The 16,331-nt window shown below is 44.7% G+C and overlaps 1 protein-coding gene across 24 annotated transcripts in view; it reads right to left on the bottom strand.

The window, feature by feature from the left end:
* Positions 1-15,643, bottom strand: part of ank2b (ankyrin 2b, neuronal) — a 1,120,520-nt gene extending 1,104,877 nt beyond the window's left edge. For 18 of the 24 annotated variants that reach the window (XM_085962237.1, XM_085962241.1, XM_085962259.1 and 15 more), the window contains exon 1: positions 15,188-15,640. In XM_085962237.1, coding sequence (XP_085818363.1) covers positions 15,188-15,268 — 81 coding nt within the window. In that variant the 5' untranslated portion in view covers positions 15,269-15,640. Of the gene's footprint in view, positions 1-15,187 lie in introns of all 24 variants that reach the window. The other 6 variants (XM_085962267.1, XM_085962268.1, XM_085962266.1 and 3 more) reach the window with 5 other exon arrangements.
* Between the last annotated feature and the right edge of the window lie 688 nt (positions 15,644-16,331).

Here is a 16,331-nt window from a genome sequence, read left to right as displayed (position 1 = left end):
CTGACAACACTGCTGCCCAGGAGGCCTGCGATGGCATCACCATGGCCAGATTTACTTCACTTGACACTGTAAACCCTGGCTGCCACATGATGCGCCAGGTTGACACCATCCCACACCAGCACCATGAAACATTCCTTTAATGTCCAAGCCATTCCATGCGCACTCATCACTATAGCGGGGTGGGTGGCGGGGCGGGAGTTATGTCTGAACATTCACTGGAACTCAGTAAGACACTTTTCAAGGTGCGCTCAGATCTGTCCAATAAGGGGCAGTGTTGGAAAAATAGATTTAACTGTATAACAGCACATTACCAGAAACTTCACATGGACATTGGCTAAACCTCTCAAGTGCCTACCCTTGTGTGTTGTTAGTCGGTATGCTTGCAGTAGGGCGAGGGTGAGTGTGAGGGGTGGTTAGTGAGATGGGAAAGTGATAAAGTAGATAGAGAGGGTTGGGTGGAGGTGCAAGGTAAGTTGGTGTGAGTAAGGATAATTGGCCGGGAAGCCTGCAGGGCGGGCTTAACAAGGCCCATCAAGGGAAAATCCCTTTGATAGAGCAGCTGCAGCCAGGATCGTGACTGGAACTTGGAAACCAGCTCTCCTGCCACCATCCCGCCACCACTGATAAAATCGCGGCCACAGTGTTTACATCCTCCAGTTCAAAAAACATGCATTAACCACTACTCTTTGTTTTCTGTCCTTTAGCCAACTTCCTATTCACGCAGCCACATTTCCTTTAGCATGTGCACCTTCATTTTATCAACATGCCTCCTTTGAGGTATTGTCAGGGCAATCTGCATCCTCTCTCAATGCACAAAAGCTTACAAACAAGTGGTGTGAGGAACACATTTTGTCACAAATAGACTTTCTAGGTTTACACTGAAAAATATAACTATGAGGGCACTGAGTCTTTAAAACTTGAATAAACTGAAAGAATTCAGTTCTGTTTAAATGTTATTATTCAATTATTTATCATCCTATTCAGGTCTTAGTGTACTGCACACCTCTTCCCTGACCAACAGAAAAGCAGACAGGCTGCTCCCTGGTCTCTCCCAATAATGCTATTGATCTGGCTGCTGAGAGATGCACAAACAGAGCCCTGGTTAATCTGCCTCTTATTTTACCTCACTCCCTAGAAGGATGCACATTTGATGACGTGAACCAATACCAGATCATTGTTTGGGGAATCACAGGTAGAAATCTGCATCCTGCCATTGTATGATACAGCACTTGTGTGTTGGCTCATTTGTGCATTGTCAGCACACTGTATTCGCTGGTTATTTTACTCTGAATAAGATAGTTCACAAAATAGTACAGTTCGGCAATTAATAGATTTTTTTATCACCACATATCGTACCAGTCCTGATGGCCTTTAAGGGAGCTTTCTTTCTCCTGTTTTTATATAAATTTAGTTATTGTACCTTTATCATTCATGACAGCAATGTTTTGTAATTGCTATTCCATTCAAATACAGGAAACTCGTATCCGGCACCGACAGGACCAGCGTGTTGCCGGTTGATTAAAAATTCCGGATAACGGAGAGGTATATCTACCGAGGCTATTTTTAACAAACAAAAATAAAAAAATCAAGAAATGTGCAGTATAATTGGGTACTCACCGACAGAATGTTGTGTTAAATGGATGGTGGAAGATGCTTGATTAAGTACAGTACTGTCAGTTGAGGGTAATCCATAACTCTTTAATTACTTAACAGTAAAACAAAACTTATAAACGACTGTATACTGTAGTTTTCGGAGTGAGAATTTTGCCGGTTATTAGAGAATTCCGGATATTTAGGTGCCGTTTAAACGAGAGTTCCCTGTAATTATGGAATCAGCTGTGCCCCCAGGTTAGGTAAAATGACAGATGTAATTACACATACAATGTCTTTAATGCAGCAGGAGGGGCTGATTGAACACTGAGAGGGAATTGGAAGACGCATGGGAAAGATGAGCAAAAACAAGGTTGAAGAGGTAGGTTTTGAGATACATTTTTTGAAGGTGTGAACGGATGTAGAAAGAAGGAAGGGTTCAGGAGGAGAATTCATGAGTGCAGGGCCACATTAACTGAAGGCTCAGCCGCCGATGATGGGGTGGAGTGGAAGGAAGAGGAGGATACACAGTAGTTCATACTCAGAAAAGCAGAGGGTGTTGTAACGTCCGTGTGTAATTGAAACACGGACTGCAGGAGTTGGTTATAACAGGTGTTTACTGAATGGAGACAAAACTGGAACTGCTATACAAAGTTACTACACAGGCTTATATACCGGGGTGGTCACTACTGGTACTGCAGTATACAGGGGCTGCAGAATATAGTTCCTTCTTCAAAGTACATACACTACAATTCCTCCCCTTTTAGCTAAACAGTACATAACATTCGATTAATAATTAAATAACATATTTACAATTACAGTTGCCATATACATTAGCTGAAGTTAAGCAATTATAAATTCAGTCTTTGAGGAAGCTTCCTGATTCTGTCCGGATAACGCCTCTTTGGGGTATCAGGTTCTTCTGGCAAAGTTGATTCGGGATCAACGTCGTTGTTTGGTTCGTCTGCTTCCAATATCACCGATTCTGAGGTAGATGCAATTGGTACTTCGGTTTCATTACCAGGTGTATCGGATCGTGGTGTGGATTTGACGTTTTCCAGTGACTCCAGAATCTGGTCAGCATGGCGTCTTACAATGCTCTCTCCAACGTCCACAGTATACATTAGAGGTCCTTGCCGTGTGCAGATCGTTCCTGGCTGCCATTTCTCTGTGCGGTAGTCCCGGGCCAAAACTGGTTGCCCTATCTTAAAACTCCTGGTTGGCCTTTCATTCATAATCTGAAACTGCCTGTTCTCCACATCTCTTCTGATGTTTGGCTTAACCAAATCCAAGCGGCATCTTAGTCTTCGATTGAAGAACATCATGGCTGGAGTTTGGTTGGTAACCGCATGTGTCGCATTCCGGTAGGCAAACAAGAAGTTATCCACCTTGTGTTGTAGGGGTATGTCTTCATTACACATTGCCTTGATAGCCTTCTTGAATGTCTGAATGAACCTCTCAACCAATCCATTGGTGGCTGGATGATATGGGGCAGATGTGTAATGCTTAACACCATTGTTCTTTAAGAACCTCCGAACTCTTCGGACACAAACTGTGGTCCATTGTCGGAGCAAATCTGTTCAGGCAGCCCATTTCTGGCGAATATGGTTCGTAAGACTGTGATGGTTTTTTTCTGTGGTGGTTGAGGACATTTTTATTACCTCTGGCCACTTTGAATGTGCATCCACCGCAATTAAAAACATCGAGTCCATAAATGGACCAGCAAAATCAATGTGTACCCTTTGCCATGGAGATGAGGGCCACTCCCATGGATGTAGAGGGGCTTGTGGTGGGGCGTTTTGGACCTTCTGGCATCCTGTACAACTCTTGGTCATCTCTTCGATTTCTCTATTGATTCCCGGCCACCACACAAACGCTCTGGCTAAGTTCTTCATTTTTACCCCTCCCAGATGACCCTCATGAAGCTCATCGAGCACGCTATCCTTCAATTTGGGTGGAATTACTACTCTGGATCCACACATCAAGGTTCCTCGGCACACTGACAGCTGTTCTCTTCTCGGCGAGAATGCTGGCAACAGTGGTTCGCCATGTGCTGGCCATCCCTTCACCGTTAAATCATAGACCCTGGAGAGTGTCGGGTCATTTCGTGTTTCCTTTGCATTTGTCACAGGTAGACATTCGACTATGGTCGAGTGGAATATCTCCACAGGATCCACTGCAGGTGCTTCTTCCACCGTCGGCAACGGTAGGCGCGACAATCCATCAGCATTCCCATGCTGTTTAGTTCCTTTGTACTCAATGTCATATTGGTGTGCCCCTAGGAAAAGGGACCACCTCTGTAGCCGTTGTGCTGTCATTATCGGGACGCCCTTCTTAGGGTTGAAAATGGAGACAAGAGGTTGATGATCGGTTAGTAGAGTAAATTTCTGTCCGTGCAGGTAGTGATTGAACTTCTTCACCCCCCACACCAGGCTGAGGGCCTCTCTGTCAATCTGGGCGTAGTTACGCTCGGCTGCAGTTAACGAGCGTGACGCAAAAGCTATCGGCCTCTCTGAACCATCAAGGGATTTATGTGACAGTACCGCTCCAACGCCGTAGGGAGACGCATCACACGCCAGTCTTATCGGTAGTGATGGGTTGTAGTGAGCCAATACTTCTCTTGAAGTGATCAGGCCTTTACACTTCTGAAAGGCCCGCTTACAGTCATCGCTCCATTTCCATGCTACTCCAGTTTGTAGCAGGGTGTTCAGTGGGTGCAGAATTGTGGACAAATTCGGCAAAAACTTATGGTAGTAATTCACCAATCCGAGGAATGACCTCAGTTGCGACACATTTTCAGGCGCTGGAGCCTTAACTACCGCTTCAATTTTGTCAGGGGACTTATGTAACCCCTCTTCATCAATCACGTGGCCACAATACGATATTTGTTTCTTAAAAAACTCGCACTTGGGGCGATTGGCTCATAGCCCATGTTCTCTTAGTCTAGTGAGCACCTGCTCTAGGTTGGCAAGGTGTTCACTGTCATTTTCACCCGTCACTAGGATGTCGTCCAAGTAACACTGAGTCCCCGGACTCCCTTGCAGGACTTGTTCCATCGCTCTTTGCCATATAGCCGGAGCTGATGCAACTCCGAATACCAGTCGATTATACTGGTAAAGACCTTTGTGAGTGTTTATCGTGAGATATTTCCTGGAGGATTCTTCAACCTCCATCTGCAAATATGCTTGCGCTAGGTCAATTTTTGTAAAACGTTTCCCTCCAGATAGTGAGGCGAAAATATCTTCTATCCTCGGAAGAGGATACTGTACTGTGTGAAGGACTGGGTTCACAGTCACCTTGAAGTCCCCACAGATGCGAACCTTCCTTGGCTCCTCAGACTTATTGTTTAACATTTTCTTCATGACAGGAACGATGGGTGTCGCCCACTCGCTCCAGTCTACCTTAGTTAGCACACCTGCATTCTCCAGATTCTCCAGCTCTGCCTCGACGGCTGGGCGAATTGCATACGGTACCGGTCTTGCTTTGAAAAACTTGGGAATTGCATTCTCTTCTATTTTTATCGAGGCGGTTACGCCTTTAAGAGTTCCCAGTTCTTGTTGAAATACCTCTTTAGCGTTAGCCAAGATTTTTAACAATCGTCCAGGTGTGACGTCGTCATCCTTTTTACCAGCCACCGTCAGTGCCTGAATGGAGTGCCAGTCTAAACTTATCTTTCTGATCCATTCACGTCCCAATAACGGTGGTCCACCATCTTGCAGTATGTAGAGATACAATTTCTGTATTTCGACAGGCACCCTTATTTTCCCTCTGGGGTATACTTTCTGCCCCGTATATGTCTTCAAGACAATGGATGTGTCTTTCAAGGGTATGTGTGAGAATAGCCGCTCGTAGTCTCGTCGATTCATGACAGTCAGGGCTGATCCTGTATCCAATTCCATTTTGACTTGGGACCCTGCTATCGTGAGGGTGACCCAAATGGCTCGGTGATCCTCTTTTGTGATTACGTTGTGTAGTTTGAGACAGCTTAGTCTCTTGTTCCCGGATTCACTATCGCTCTTCTGGTCTTCGGAACTACTGTCCCTCATCTTTTGTACTTTCCTGTACTTTTCCTTAGTAGTCTTTTTGTTGTCGTTAGTCTTCTTCCCGGACCTGCAAACTCGTGCAATGTGTCCCATCTTTCCGCATTGCCGGCATGTTTTGTCCTTGGACCAGCAGTCCTTCTGGTCATGGGTTGTTCTGCCGCAGCGATAACATTTTTCAAATCCCCGTGTCATTTCATGGGTGCCATATTCCTGTGGCTTTTGCTGTATTTCCGCAGCTCCCCTTGCTGCTGCTTCGTACGATACTGCCACGCTGAAAGCCTTATCTAGCGTCAGCTCTTTCTCTGAGAGTAACCTCTTCTGGGTTCCTTCACTCAGGAGTCCACAGACAAATTTGTCCCGTAGGGTATCTGCCAGTCCTGCTCCGAACTGGCAGTGCTTTGATAGCTTGCGTAGTTCTGTAAGGTAATCAGCATTGCTCTCATCTTTATGCTGGTTTCTCTTGTGGAATTTAAATCTTTCTGCTATCAGCAGCGGTGTAGGATTTAGGTGTTCCTGTAGGATATCAACAATTTCGTTAAAACTCTTCACCATCGGTTTGACTGGAGTGATCAGGTTCCGCAATAGGCCGTACGTTCTTGCGCCCAGTTTAGTAGTACCGATGCCTTTTTCTCATCGGCTACTTCATTTGCCTTGCAATATACTTCGACTCTTTCCACATACGTGGTCCAGTCTTCTATTGCATTATCGAAGGCAGTGATATTGCCAGTCTTCGGCATCTTGGAGATCTAAGATGGCGCCTCCCGCGCTTTGCCTTCTTCCCCGATTGAACAAAATGGCACCTCCCGCGCTTTGCCTTCTTCCCCGCTGGATTAAGATGGCGCCTCCCACGCTTTCTGTCTTTTCCGCTGCTGCTAGCGCTGTTGCTGGTGTTTTCATGCCTTGACGGTGACGCCCTATGGTCTTCGCGCACTTCCCCCCCGCGCTGCTGCCAACGCCGCTCTCCGCGGTCCCCGTGGCAAACTGCAGCTCCTTGCGGCTTTCTGCGCTTCTAATTTCTTTTATTTTAATTACTGTTCCCGTCGTCAGAGCAGACCCTATGGGACACTTTCCTCCCTCTTCTCGAGTCTGTACGCTGCCCGGCTTCGTAGCACCGGCCGCGCCCTGTGTGCTCCACCCTCTCTCTCTCCTCTTCCCGACAACGCTGCTCGGCCCCGTTGAAAAGCCACCTGATCGAGCTCTAGCCCGCCGCAGCCCAGGAAGGATCAGTGTACTACCTGCCACCAGCCCGATTAGCTGGAACACCATAGACTGGATAACCAAGCCCAGCTCTCGACAGCCTCTCCTGCAAATCTTCGAATTCGATGAATCAGAGGCGGTTGCCCACGGTCGACGCCCGTTTCTTGTTTGTTTTTTTTTTCTTTTTGGATTTCTTCCTTCTGGCCTCGACCTCTAACAACTTCGCTTCAGGGATGGATCCCCGTGAGGTGGTGCAGAACTGTAGGTAAGTTCGGATCTGTTCGTCGCCAGTGTAACGTCCGTGTGCAATGGAAACACGGACTGCAGGAGTTGGTTATAACAGGTGTTTACTGAATGGAGACAAAACTGGAACTACTGTACAAAGTTACTACACAGGCTTATATACCGGGGTGGTCACTACTGGTACTGCAGTATACAGGGGCTGCAGAATATAGTTCCTTCTTCAAAGTACATACACTACAGGTGTGAACTGGGATTTGGGCTCAGAGGCTCAGAAGTTGGGTGGAGCAAGGATGTTGAGGGGTCTATAAATGAGGACAAGAATTTTGAAATCAATGCACAAGGGAACAGGGAGGCAGTGGAATGTAGAAAAATTTGCGGGAATGGGTAAGTTCGACTTAGTACAGATTGAATGCAGAGTTCTATACGACTTGGAATTTATTTGGGGTGAAGCTCAAGATACCACCCCTTTAAAATAGCTGTGCTGCTATAATTGTCACTGAATAATTCCACTTATGACAATTAAAAAACAAATAGTAATAAAACATTTTTACCTCTAGCTTTCATTTTTTTAATTAAATAAAATAAGTAAAGCACTAATTATCCTTTACCAGAACACACCATTCTGGAACTGAGGCAGTGCAGAGGTCTTTGGCTGTGATGACTAATCACTTGAATGTGTTAAGGTAGATTATTACAAATGACATTTTTTTAAAGGAAAAGGACCAGCAAGTACTTATGGCTCCAAGTAAAATAACCATAGGCATGATTATTTATTTTACGTGTTATTAGGCTATACAACTGCATTGTATATTTACCATATTGGATGTTATTTTCGTATATATTTTTTAAAATCAGGTTAAAATTAAAGAGTAATCAATTGTAGATAATACTGATAAAAATTATTCAAAATTGATATTATTTACAATATATGAAAATGTAGGTTATATTCTCTGCAGGGGGTTTCTCTTGCTTGCTCTGGTCTCCTGCCAGGCTTCTTGCAATAATTACCCGTGAGTGGTTCGACCCACTCGCCCCTACGGTTCTCGACCTTGGACTTAGGTGCAGGGAGATGTAGTGCAGAAAAACTCAATAGACCAGGTCGAATAGCACGAAATGGATGCCTTTATTGAACAGTTTGCAGCATCATAAAATACATGTCATATGCACAGATTAAAGCAACTACAAGCATGCATACATCTATAAATTTAACTCTATAGAAATGGGGAACACACGGCACATCGTGAAAGGGGTAACACATTACAATTACCCTTAACCCCCTCCCCTAAACCTAACTAAGTTTCGATTTGAGGGACTCGGGATCATGCTCACCACTTTAAGAATTGCGAAAAAGGCTTTGCAGCCTTTCGATACAGCTTTCCGTCGTCACGTGGGTTTGGAAGCTTCTGGCGCAGCTTGTTTTCCTCTTGGTTCTCCTGCGATGAGCGCTCGCCAATGTGATGTTGAAGAACTGGAGTACCGGGCCCTGAGTGTCTTCTTCTCCGGCCTGGGTCGTCGATGATCTCCCGATGGTCTTCCCCGGGGCGGGACACTGGTTCCGAAATGACTCTTTATACAGCCAGAATTGTCCTTCTGATTTCTCCAACGGTGGAGCAGAACTGGAGTACCTGGGCCCTGAGTGTCTTCTTCTCCGGCCTGGGTCGTCGATGATCTCCCAACAAAAGTACCCGGGCCTCCCTCGTCGTCTTCCCGTCGTGGCCGGGCCTTGCCTGGCCGAGCTGGCTTCCAAGCCGAATTCTTCTCGTCGTCTTCTCGTCGTGGCTGGGCCTTGCCTGGCCGAACACCGAACACGTTCCGAACCGAAATTTTTCCGAAGGTCCGAACCGAAGTGCTCCTGATGGACTTTTTCAATCCACAGTTATACCCTTTTGGAACATTCTTATCTCCTGCCAAATCATAGTCCTGTCTTTGTAATAATTTTGGCGGGCAGAACTCTCTGCAGGGGTGTTTTGTCTTCATAACGGGAGTCGGTGATAGCTTAACTGGCCTTCCTGGGCCGATAATGTCTTTGCTTTGTTACCGTAACTTGGTTTGTATATTGATCGGTCTGGAGATTGCCCTGGATGGCTGTTAAATGGCTTCTCTTTGTACAGTGTAATTGTCCGCCCATTTCTTGATGGGTCTCATCCTGCCACCCAAATCTGTCCTGTACTTATAATCTAATCAATATGTATGCTCAGTTCCATGAGTTTCGGCTTCCCGAAACTGGTTTTCGCGGGCTTTTAATGTCCTCAATCCACAAGCCTGTCTGGCTTGCAGTAACAGAAATTCAAATGGTCCCAGAAGCTGGTCACGAGGTCTGGTGGCCATTTTGTGTGCCCTTTTATCAAAAGTTTCTCTGTATAAGCTTCTCTTGGTCAATAAAGCAGTTTTATTAACCCTATTTTCCTGCGTGATTAATCAATGAAAATTTCGCGAATCTTACAGAATAACAAAATTAAAACGGTAATGGCATATTCAATGAGCATAGCTATACTACAGTATCATACCTACACTATGCTGATTTTATAAGAATAATGCAAGTAGAATTCACCAATTAAAGATTCTGGTAATTTCCTAACATTACTCTATATTTAATAAGTGGCAGGTAACATTCGCGCCACACAAGTGCCAGGCAATGACTATCTCCAACAAGCGAGAGTCTAACCATCGCCCCTTGACATTCAACGGCATTACCATCGTCGATTCCCCCACCATCAACATCCTGGGGGTCACCACTGACCAGAAACTTAACTGGGCCAGCCACATAAATACTGTGGCAACAAGAGCAGGTCAGAGGCTAGGTATTCTGCAGCGAGTGTCTCACCTCCTGACTCCCCAAAGCCTTTCCACCATCTACAAGACGCAAGTCAGGAGTGTGATGGAATACTCCCCACTTGCCTGGATGAGTGCAGCTCCAACACACTCAAGAAGCTCGACACCATCCAGGAAAAAGCAACCCGCTTGACTGGCACCCCATCCACCATCTTAAACATTCACTCCCTCCACCACCGGCGTACCGTGGCTGCAGTGTGTACCATCTACATGATGCACTGCAGCAACTCGCCAAGGCTTCTTCGGCAGCACCTCCCAAACTCGTGACCTCTACCACCTAGAAGGACAAGGGCTGCAGGCGCATGGGAACACCACCACCTACAAGTTCCCCTCCAAGTCACACACCGCCCTGACTTAGGAGCATATCGCTGATCCTTCATCGTCGCTGGGTCAAAATCCTGGAACTCCCTCCTTAACAGCACTGTGGGAGTACCTTCACCACACGGACTGCAAAGGTTCAAGAAGGCGGCTCACCACCACCTTCTCAAGGGCAATTAGGGATGGGCAATAAATGCCAGCCTTGCCAGTGATGCCCACATCCCATAAACGAAAAAAAAATAAAGAAAATCCAAAAAAAACTGTCTTCCTCTGGCATTTTGCAAACAGACAGAAAAAAACACTAAACTGATTTTCTTCTAAGATTACTATGTACTTACTGCCCTTATCTCCAAGAGTGATTTGGAAACAATTAGGTTAACCTTTAAGAGACGATTAGTAATCTGCTTCCTCATATTTGATTCTTGTCTGGCCTGTTCAATACCATTACATCCTCACTTTTAAAACTGTCTTGTCCACTAGTTGAAAAGAAACAGAAGTCTGACTTATTTAACATGTTATTGTTTGCTATGTTGTTTTTATTTGTTTACTTTGGGAAAATGAGGGATGAAAATTGCAATTAGTATGACATTACCCATACAAGTAATTTAATAAAGAACCCCACCAAGTTATTTAAAGGAGCTGTGAGCCTTAATTTGGCAACACTGGTGGTATAATTACTGACTCTGAGATGTTACAAGCACCAACCTGACAAATAATATTATATATTTATCATTATTAATCACAAATGAAGGAGCGTTCCTGCTGCCTACAGATTGTATATGTACAGAATAGACCGTAGCTTCACATTCCTATCCACCTGTAGCCTGATTTCATTTCCAGACAGCATGTGGGCTGGTGGCAGATGCAATATGATCACGATCATATCTGTTACTTTACTTAATCTAGAGACAGACGGGAGAGTCATGGGACTAACAAGGTTATGGATAAGCTAGTCCATTTATATCAATTTTTTTTGTTAAAACACCCTCTAGAGGGATTGGGTATGTTATTCTCTCAATCTGACAATACTAATAAAAAGCGTAATAATTCATGATTACATTATTATAAGTATAATAAAACTGAAATAATGTAAACTGATTCTTTAAAGACTGTTTGGTAGGAAACGCAACGGATATATTCAACTATGCTTCATTCAACGTACATTCAGGAAAAATATTGAACAGGAATGTAAAATAACTTATTTAAAATAAGCTCGTTTCAGATGCTTAAATTATTGAGTGAAGATTAAAGTAATGTTCAGATATGTAAATGAAGCAAGGCACTAAGTCCTCGGTAAAGATGCGTGCACGGGGGGAAAATTCGGTTGATTTGCACCTCCCGTTAGCGCCCTAAGAGGGCACTAATGGGGCGCAAAGCAACTAGCGCCCGGGCGGGGCACCGCTATCGCCTCCTGCGGAATTCAGCGGGAGGTTAGCGGCAGCGCTGCGCCTCCGGTGATGATGTCATCGCCGTGCGCAGCGCCCCGCTTGCACCCCAGCCGCAAACTTCAGTCACGCCCCCTGACTTACTGCCGGACGCTATGTCAGACAGGGTCAGGGGGGCGTACGTGCGGCCGAGGCGGCGATATTTAAAATGGAGGTGTTGGGCAGCCATTTTTTTTGATGACTGCCTGCTAGCACCTGCCCCCTCTGCCGTCCCCCCGCGAGGTGCGGGCCGCGATCGGGCAGCCCAGCACTCCTCTTGAGTGCCGGGCTGTTTTGTAGGCACCCCAATCCCTGGTGGCCCAGCTGGGCCCCGGGTCGCGCTGCACAAGGCCCCTCCCCTTTAATAAGGGGAGGAAGGCCTGCAGTACCGCGGCGCAACGTGCCGGCATACGTGGTGCTGCAGCTCATAGCACCGCGATATTCCCTGAGAGCACCCCAAGAGGGCGGGGGAGCGCTTCCAGTAGTGCCCTGCCTTCTTCTTGGGGTGCTACCATTGAATTTTGGGCACAAGGGCGCTATCTTTTTCGGAGCGCTGCGAAGTTAGCGCCCCAAAGGTGGCGCGACTGAATTTTTGTCCCCACGGGGTTTAATTTAGCTGCTTAACATGGAGCTGCCTGTAAAGTTACCACAATTCTGCCTATTCTAGTGTTACCAGTAAAACCTAGCACTGCATCTTCCTTTTCCTTTTCAGTTATGATTTGCACTGCATCTTGAAAAAATGTGTATAAACTTAAAATAACCTTTCTTCATTTGTGAAGCCTAAATGTTCCCCTTAATTATAATAAAGCTTCGCCAATTTCTCAGTAATAAGTGCATAATCCAATGTGGTACTGAGCATGTCGATCAGGACGTTCCCAGTGATTACTGAGTCAGCAGATCTCAGCCAGAATGGCAATAAGGGCTATGGAACCATACTCAAAAATAAGACATCAACTTCAGGAGGGAGGAGTTTAATTATAACTTTTTAAATAGTTATATAGTATTAAAATACTCCAAGTAACTGTCTTCCAGGTTATTTGTCGTGTGTTCTATTATGTGATCTAAGGCATGTTCTTATGAAAGGAGTGGACCGATAAAAAAAATTATAGAAATTTCAGGGGATGTTTGAACGTGCCCCCTTGCCTACGCCCTTGCTAGGGTATTGCTTTATCATACACTAAAAAACAAATTTTACTAAACTTTCACTTATCTGCCAGTTGCCATTATTCACCATGGGAGTCTCCTGCATTATGGAAGATAACCAAGGTTCCACTGTAGCTTTAGCTTTTATTTATTACCAATTTATTCTCTGCTAATTTTCTCCTTTCCCTTTTTCCTTGCATAAAGGCACTCATGCCTTGCTAGGGTACAATAACACAAACACTGCTGCTCTGGCATCTTGACCAGATGACTATTATTCATGCCTGAGCCTTGATAGTGGATTGGCAGGCTATTTGGTCGTACATTACAACTGAATCTAATCCTGTCTGCTGTCAAAGTCCCATTTCAACATGGATCATTTGACAGTGATCAGAAACTTGAACCTTGCCTGGTTTTCCCCTTCCTAACCCACAAGCGCTGTGACCAATTAAAGCATACCTACTGTCACACAGCTGAGAGTACTTAGTTGAGCGCAGACTGACGATCAAATCTAGGACCTTCCCAGTCTCTATATTTCAAATACTCGCTGGATAAACATTGGGGAGCCCAAAAGACTATTTCAAACTGATAAATAAAGCTGGTTAAATTTACACTTTCTATATTTATTCCTGGACATCAAAAAATAATTTCCAATCTTCATCAACCACACTGAATATAAATCCTAAAAACACGTGCCAATCCATGCCAAAATTATCACTTTGAAAAGGAACCCATATTCAGTTTTTTTTTAAGGAACTGGTTTGTGTGGGCAGCACTTGAGGCTTGGGTTGAGTCCAGCTGGACCAAAGAATAAAAGTCTTGCTTCCCTCTTTCTATTTGTCAGTTGCAACGGTGCTAAAAGAAAGGTGTGTTGAACAGTCTCAATCCAGTTCCCTGTGGACATGGGTCCAGGGCACAAACCCCGCCCTTAATTTCACACAATTGGCAATTGTTTTCAAGAAGGTTGTAAGGATGGTTAGCATTGGAGATAAATCGCTTCTGAGGCTAAAACAATGCTTGTTTTTAAGGCAGTTAAACCAAGATTGACTTTGCATTTGTCCACATTAAACTTTTTTTTATCCAGAACCGTGAAACACCTATTAGAAAACTTAATGTTTTACCCTCTACTGATCACACGTGGATAGTAAAGGTACTACATCCTTGTCCCACTAAGATCAACTGCTCTAATCGCCCGCACTGTCATTATTATTTCCGGGGGTTGCTGTAGTGAAGCCGTCAAACTCCAGAGAAAATTAGCTTAATTGAAAGCTGAATACGCCAATGAGAAATGTCGCTACAGGCGGCTACACCAATCACTAACGAGAGTTGCGGCGGAGAGAGGCGGGCGTCGGTTGCCTTCGTGTTAGTCTGGCTCAACAGGCGAGGGTCAGAGGAGATACATACTTTCTATTGTATTACTTACAGGAGCAATAAAAAAAGAGGGTGAATGCAAATCAGTCATAAACAAGAGTCTTTTATTGAGCGTCATATCTGGATTTACCCAGTGTTTCCATAGGGCTAAAATGATTTTTCTCCATCTGTTATATTCGTGATTTACTGTCACTTATCAAATGTTCTCTCTGCAAAATGATCTTATATACATATATATATATAATAAATCAGAATGTAATATGGAATGAATGGTAAAAGAGACAGAGTAATAACTTTGTAAGATGCGCAAACCTAACGACACCTCCCCATTCCGCACCCAGCTCACGCCGACCAACATTAATGAACGGAATGGGGGGGGGATGAAAGCGGCCAAAACATAATTTCGGAATATTAATTCTGACAATAAATCAAATCAGTTTGATAAAACTGTCAGTTTTAGTAGATTTCTTCTTCAAATTTATGCCCAAACACAAAGATATCAAATTATCTTGCACTCTCAAATAATCGTCATTTAATATTGCGCAGAATGACTATTTGAACCGAAGAATAACATTCTACTATTTCATTATTTCATGGTGTGTGTGTGTGTGTTTCAATTGGGAATACATGTCAACCGTGCAGCCTGAATCCAAGCAACATCAGCATTGCACACAAGCACCTGCTCCAGTCTGTACAGATATCCAGCACCCACTCTCACTCTCTCTGCTTGCCCACCAGGTGAAAGAGGGAGGGAAACCATAAACCACTGGGATAAATCTGAAGCCAGTATTTTCTCCAATTCCTCTCTTTTCTATACATCAGTGATGGAGGACGCCAAAAGATTTTGGTAACCTAGGCAACGCCTTGAATGTCAGTCCACCGGAGCACGGAAAAGGTTCGAGTGGGAGCCTTTCTCCGAGCCGGGCGCGGACTGTTTCTGCACTCAGTGCAGGACACTGGTTGATTTGTATCTTTATATATATATTTTAAAAACTACCAAAAACAATCTTTGCGATATTTTGAACCCACCTGGCGAATGCGGTCTGGCGGATTTGGAGAAGTCCCGCCTCCCTGCGGGGAGGAGGCTGCGGAGGAGGAGGGAGAAGCCATCTTCTTCTCTCAGTCTGCGACTGCCTGCCACTGTTGTGAAACGCAATACTGTGCGATCAGCCTCCTGACTCTCACTCACTCTGTCACTGGAGCAGCTGGTTTCCTCCAGGGTTTTTGTTTTGTTTTGCTTCACACGTTCAGTGCTAGCGCTGCACTCAGCCTCGCTGTCCGGAGACTGAATGAAGCTGGGCGGGAAAGGGGGAGGTTGAGAATTTTTTTAGGGGGGGTGGGGTGGGAGTTGACCTTGTTGTGCTGTCAAAGAGGAGAGAGTGTTTGTGTGTGTGAGTGTGTCGGTGCCACTGCGGCACTCACTGTCTCACTCACCCGCCACCTCTCGCTCTCCCGGCTCAGGCTTTGCCACACTGCACCGCACAGACTGAGAGAGAGCCCGGCGTCAGTCCTCAACAACACACACACACACTGATGAGATCACGTTCAGTGCAATGTGCTAGAAAGCGGCGCTGATCCATCTTAATGCTGCTCCGAAGAGTCACAGTAAGGTGGGGCAAACAACCATTGGCTCAAACAAAAATAAAATACTGCAGATGCTGGAAATCTGAAATAAAAACAAAATGCTGGAGATACTCAGCAGGTCAGGCAGCGTCTGTGAAGAGAGAAACACAAAGATGCTTAGAATGCCATGCTAATAGTTGTTTCTAATAACGATCGTTACTTAAATTATTATGACAATAAATGTCTATACTCCCGATAATTATTGTTACACTGAGTATATTTGCTAAATATATAAATGCAAACTAATATATATGTGTATAACAACAATTTGCATTTATATAGCGCCTTTAGCGTAGTAAAATGACCCAAGTTCACAGGAGCGATTATCAAACAAAATTTGACACAAATTATATAGTAAAAAAGCAACCAGTTTCTAACCATCTACATTCATGAACGGAATTGCTGCATGCGTGTGAAGAATAAATTATAAATACGTAGACATTATTACAGTAAAGCCTTGCCTATATTATGCATAAAAAGAATGTTGCACCGGTTAATAAGAGCCTTGCGTTCTGAACAACGCGAGCATATTGTTTCCCGTCATCGAGAC

Source organism: Somniosus microcephalus, chromosome 2 (assembly GCF_052327205.1).
Source record: "Somniosus microcephalus isolate GS21.2 chromosome 2, FLI_Smic_1.0, whole genome shotgun sequence".
NCBI classification, from domain to species: Eukaryota; Metazoa; Chordata; class Chondrichthyes; order Squaliformes; family Somniosidae; genus Somniosus; species Somniosus microcephalus.
This window is presented reverse-complemented; position numbering and strand designations above follow the sequence as displayed.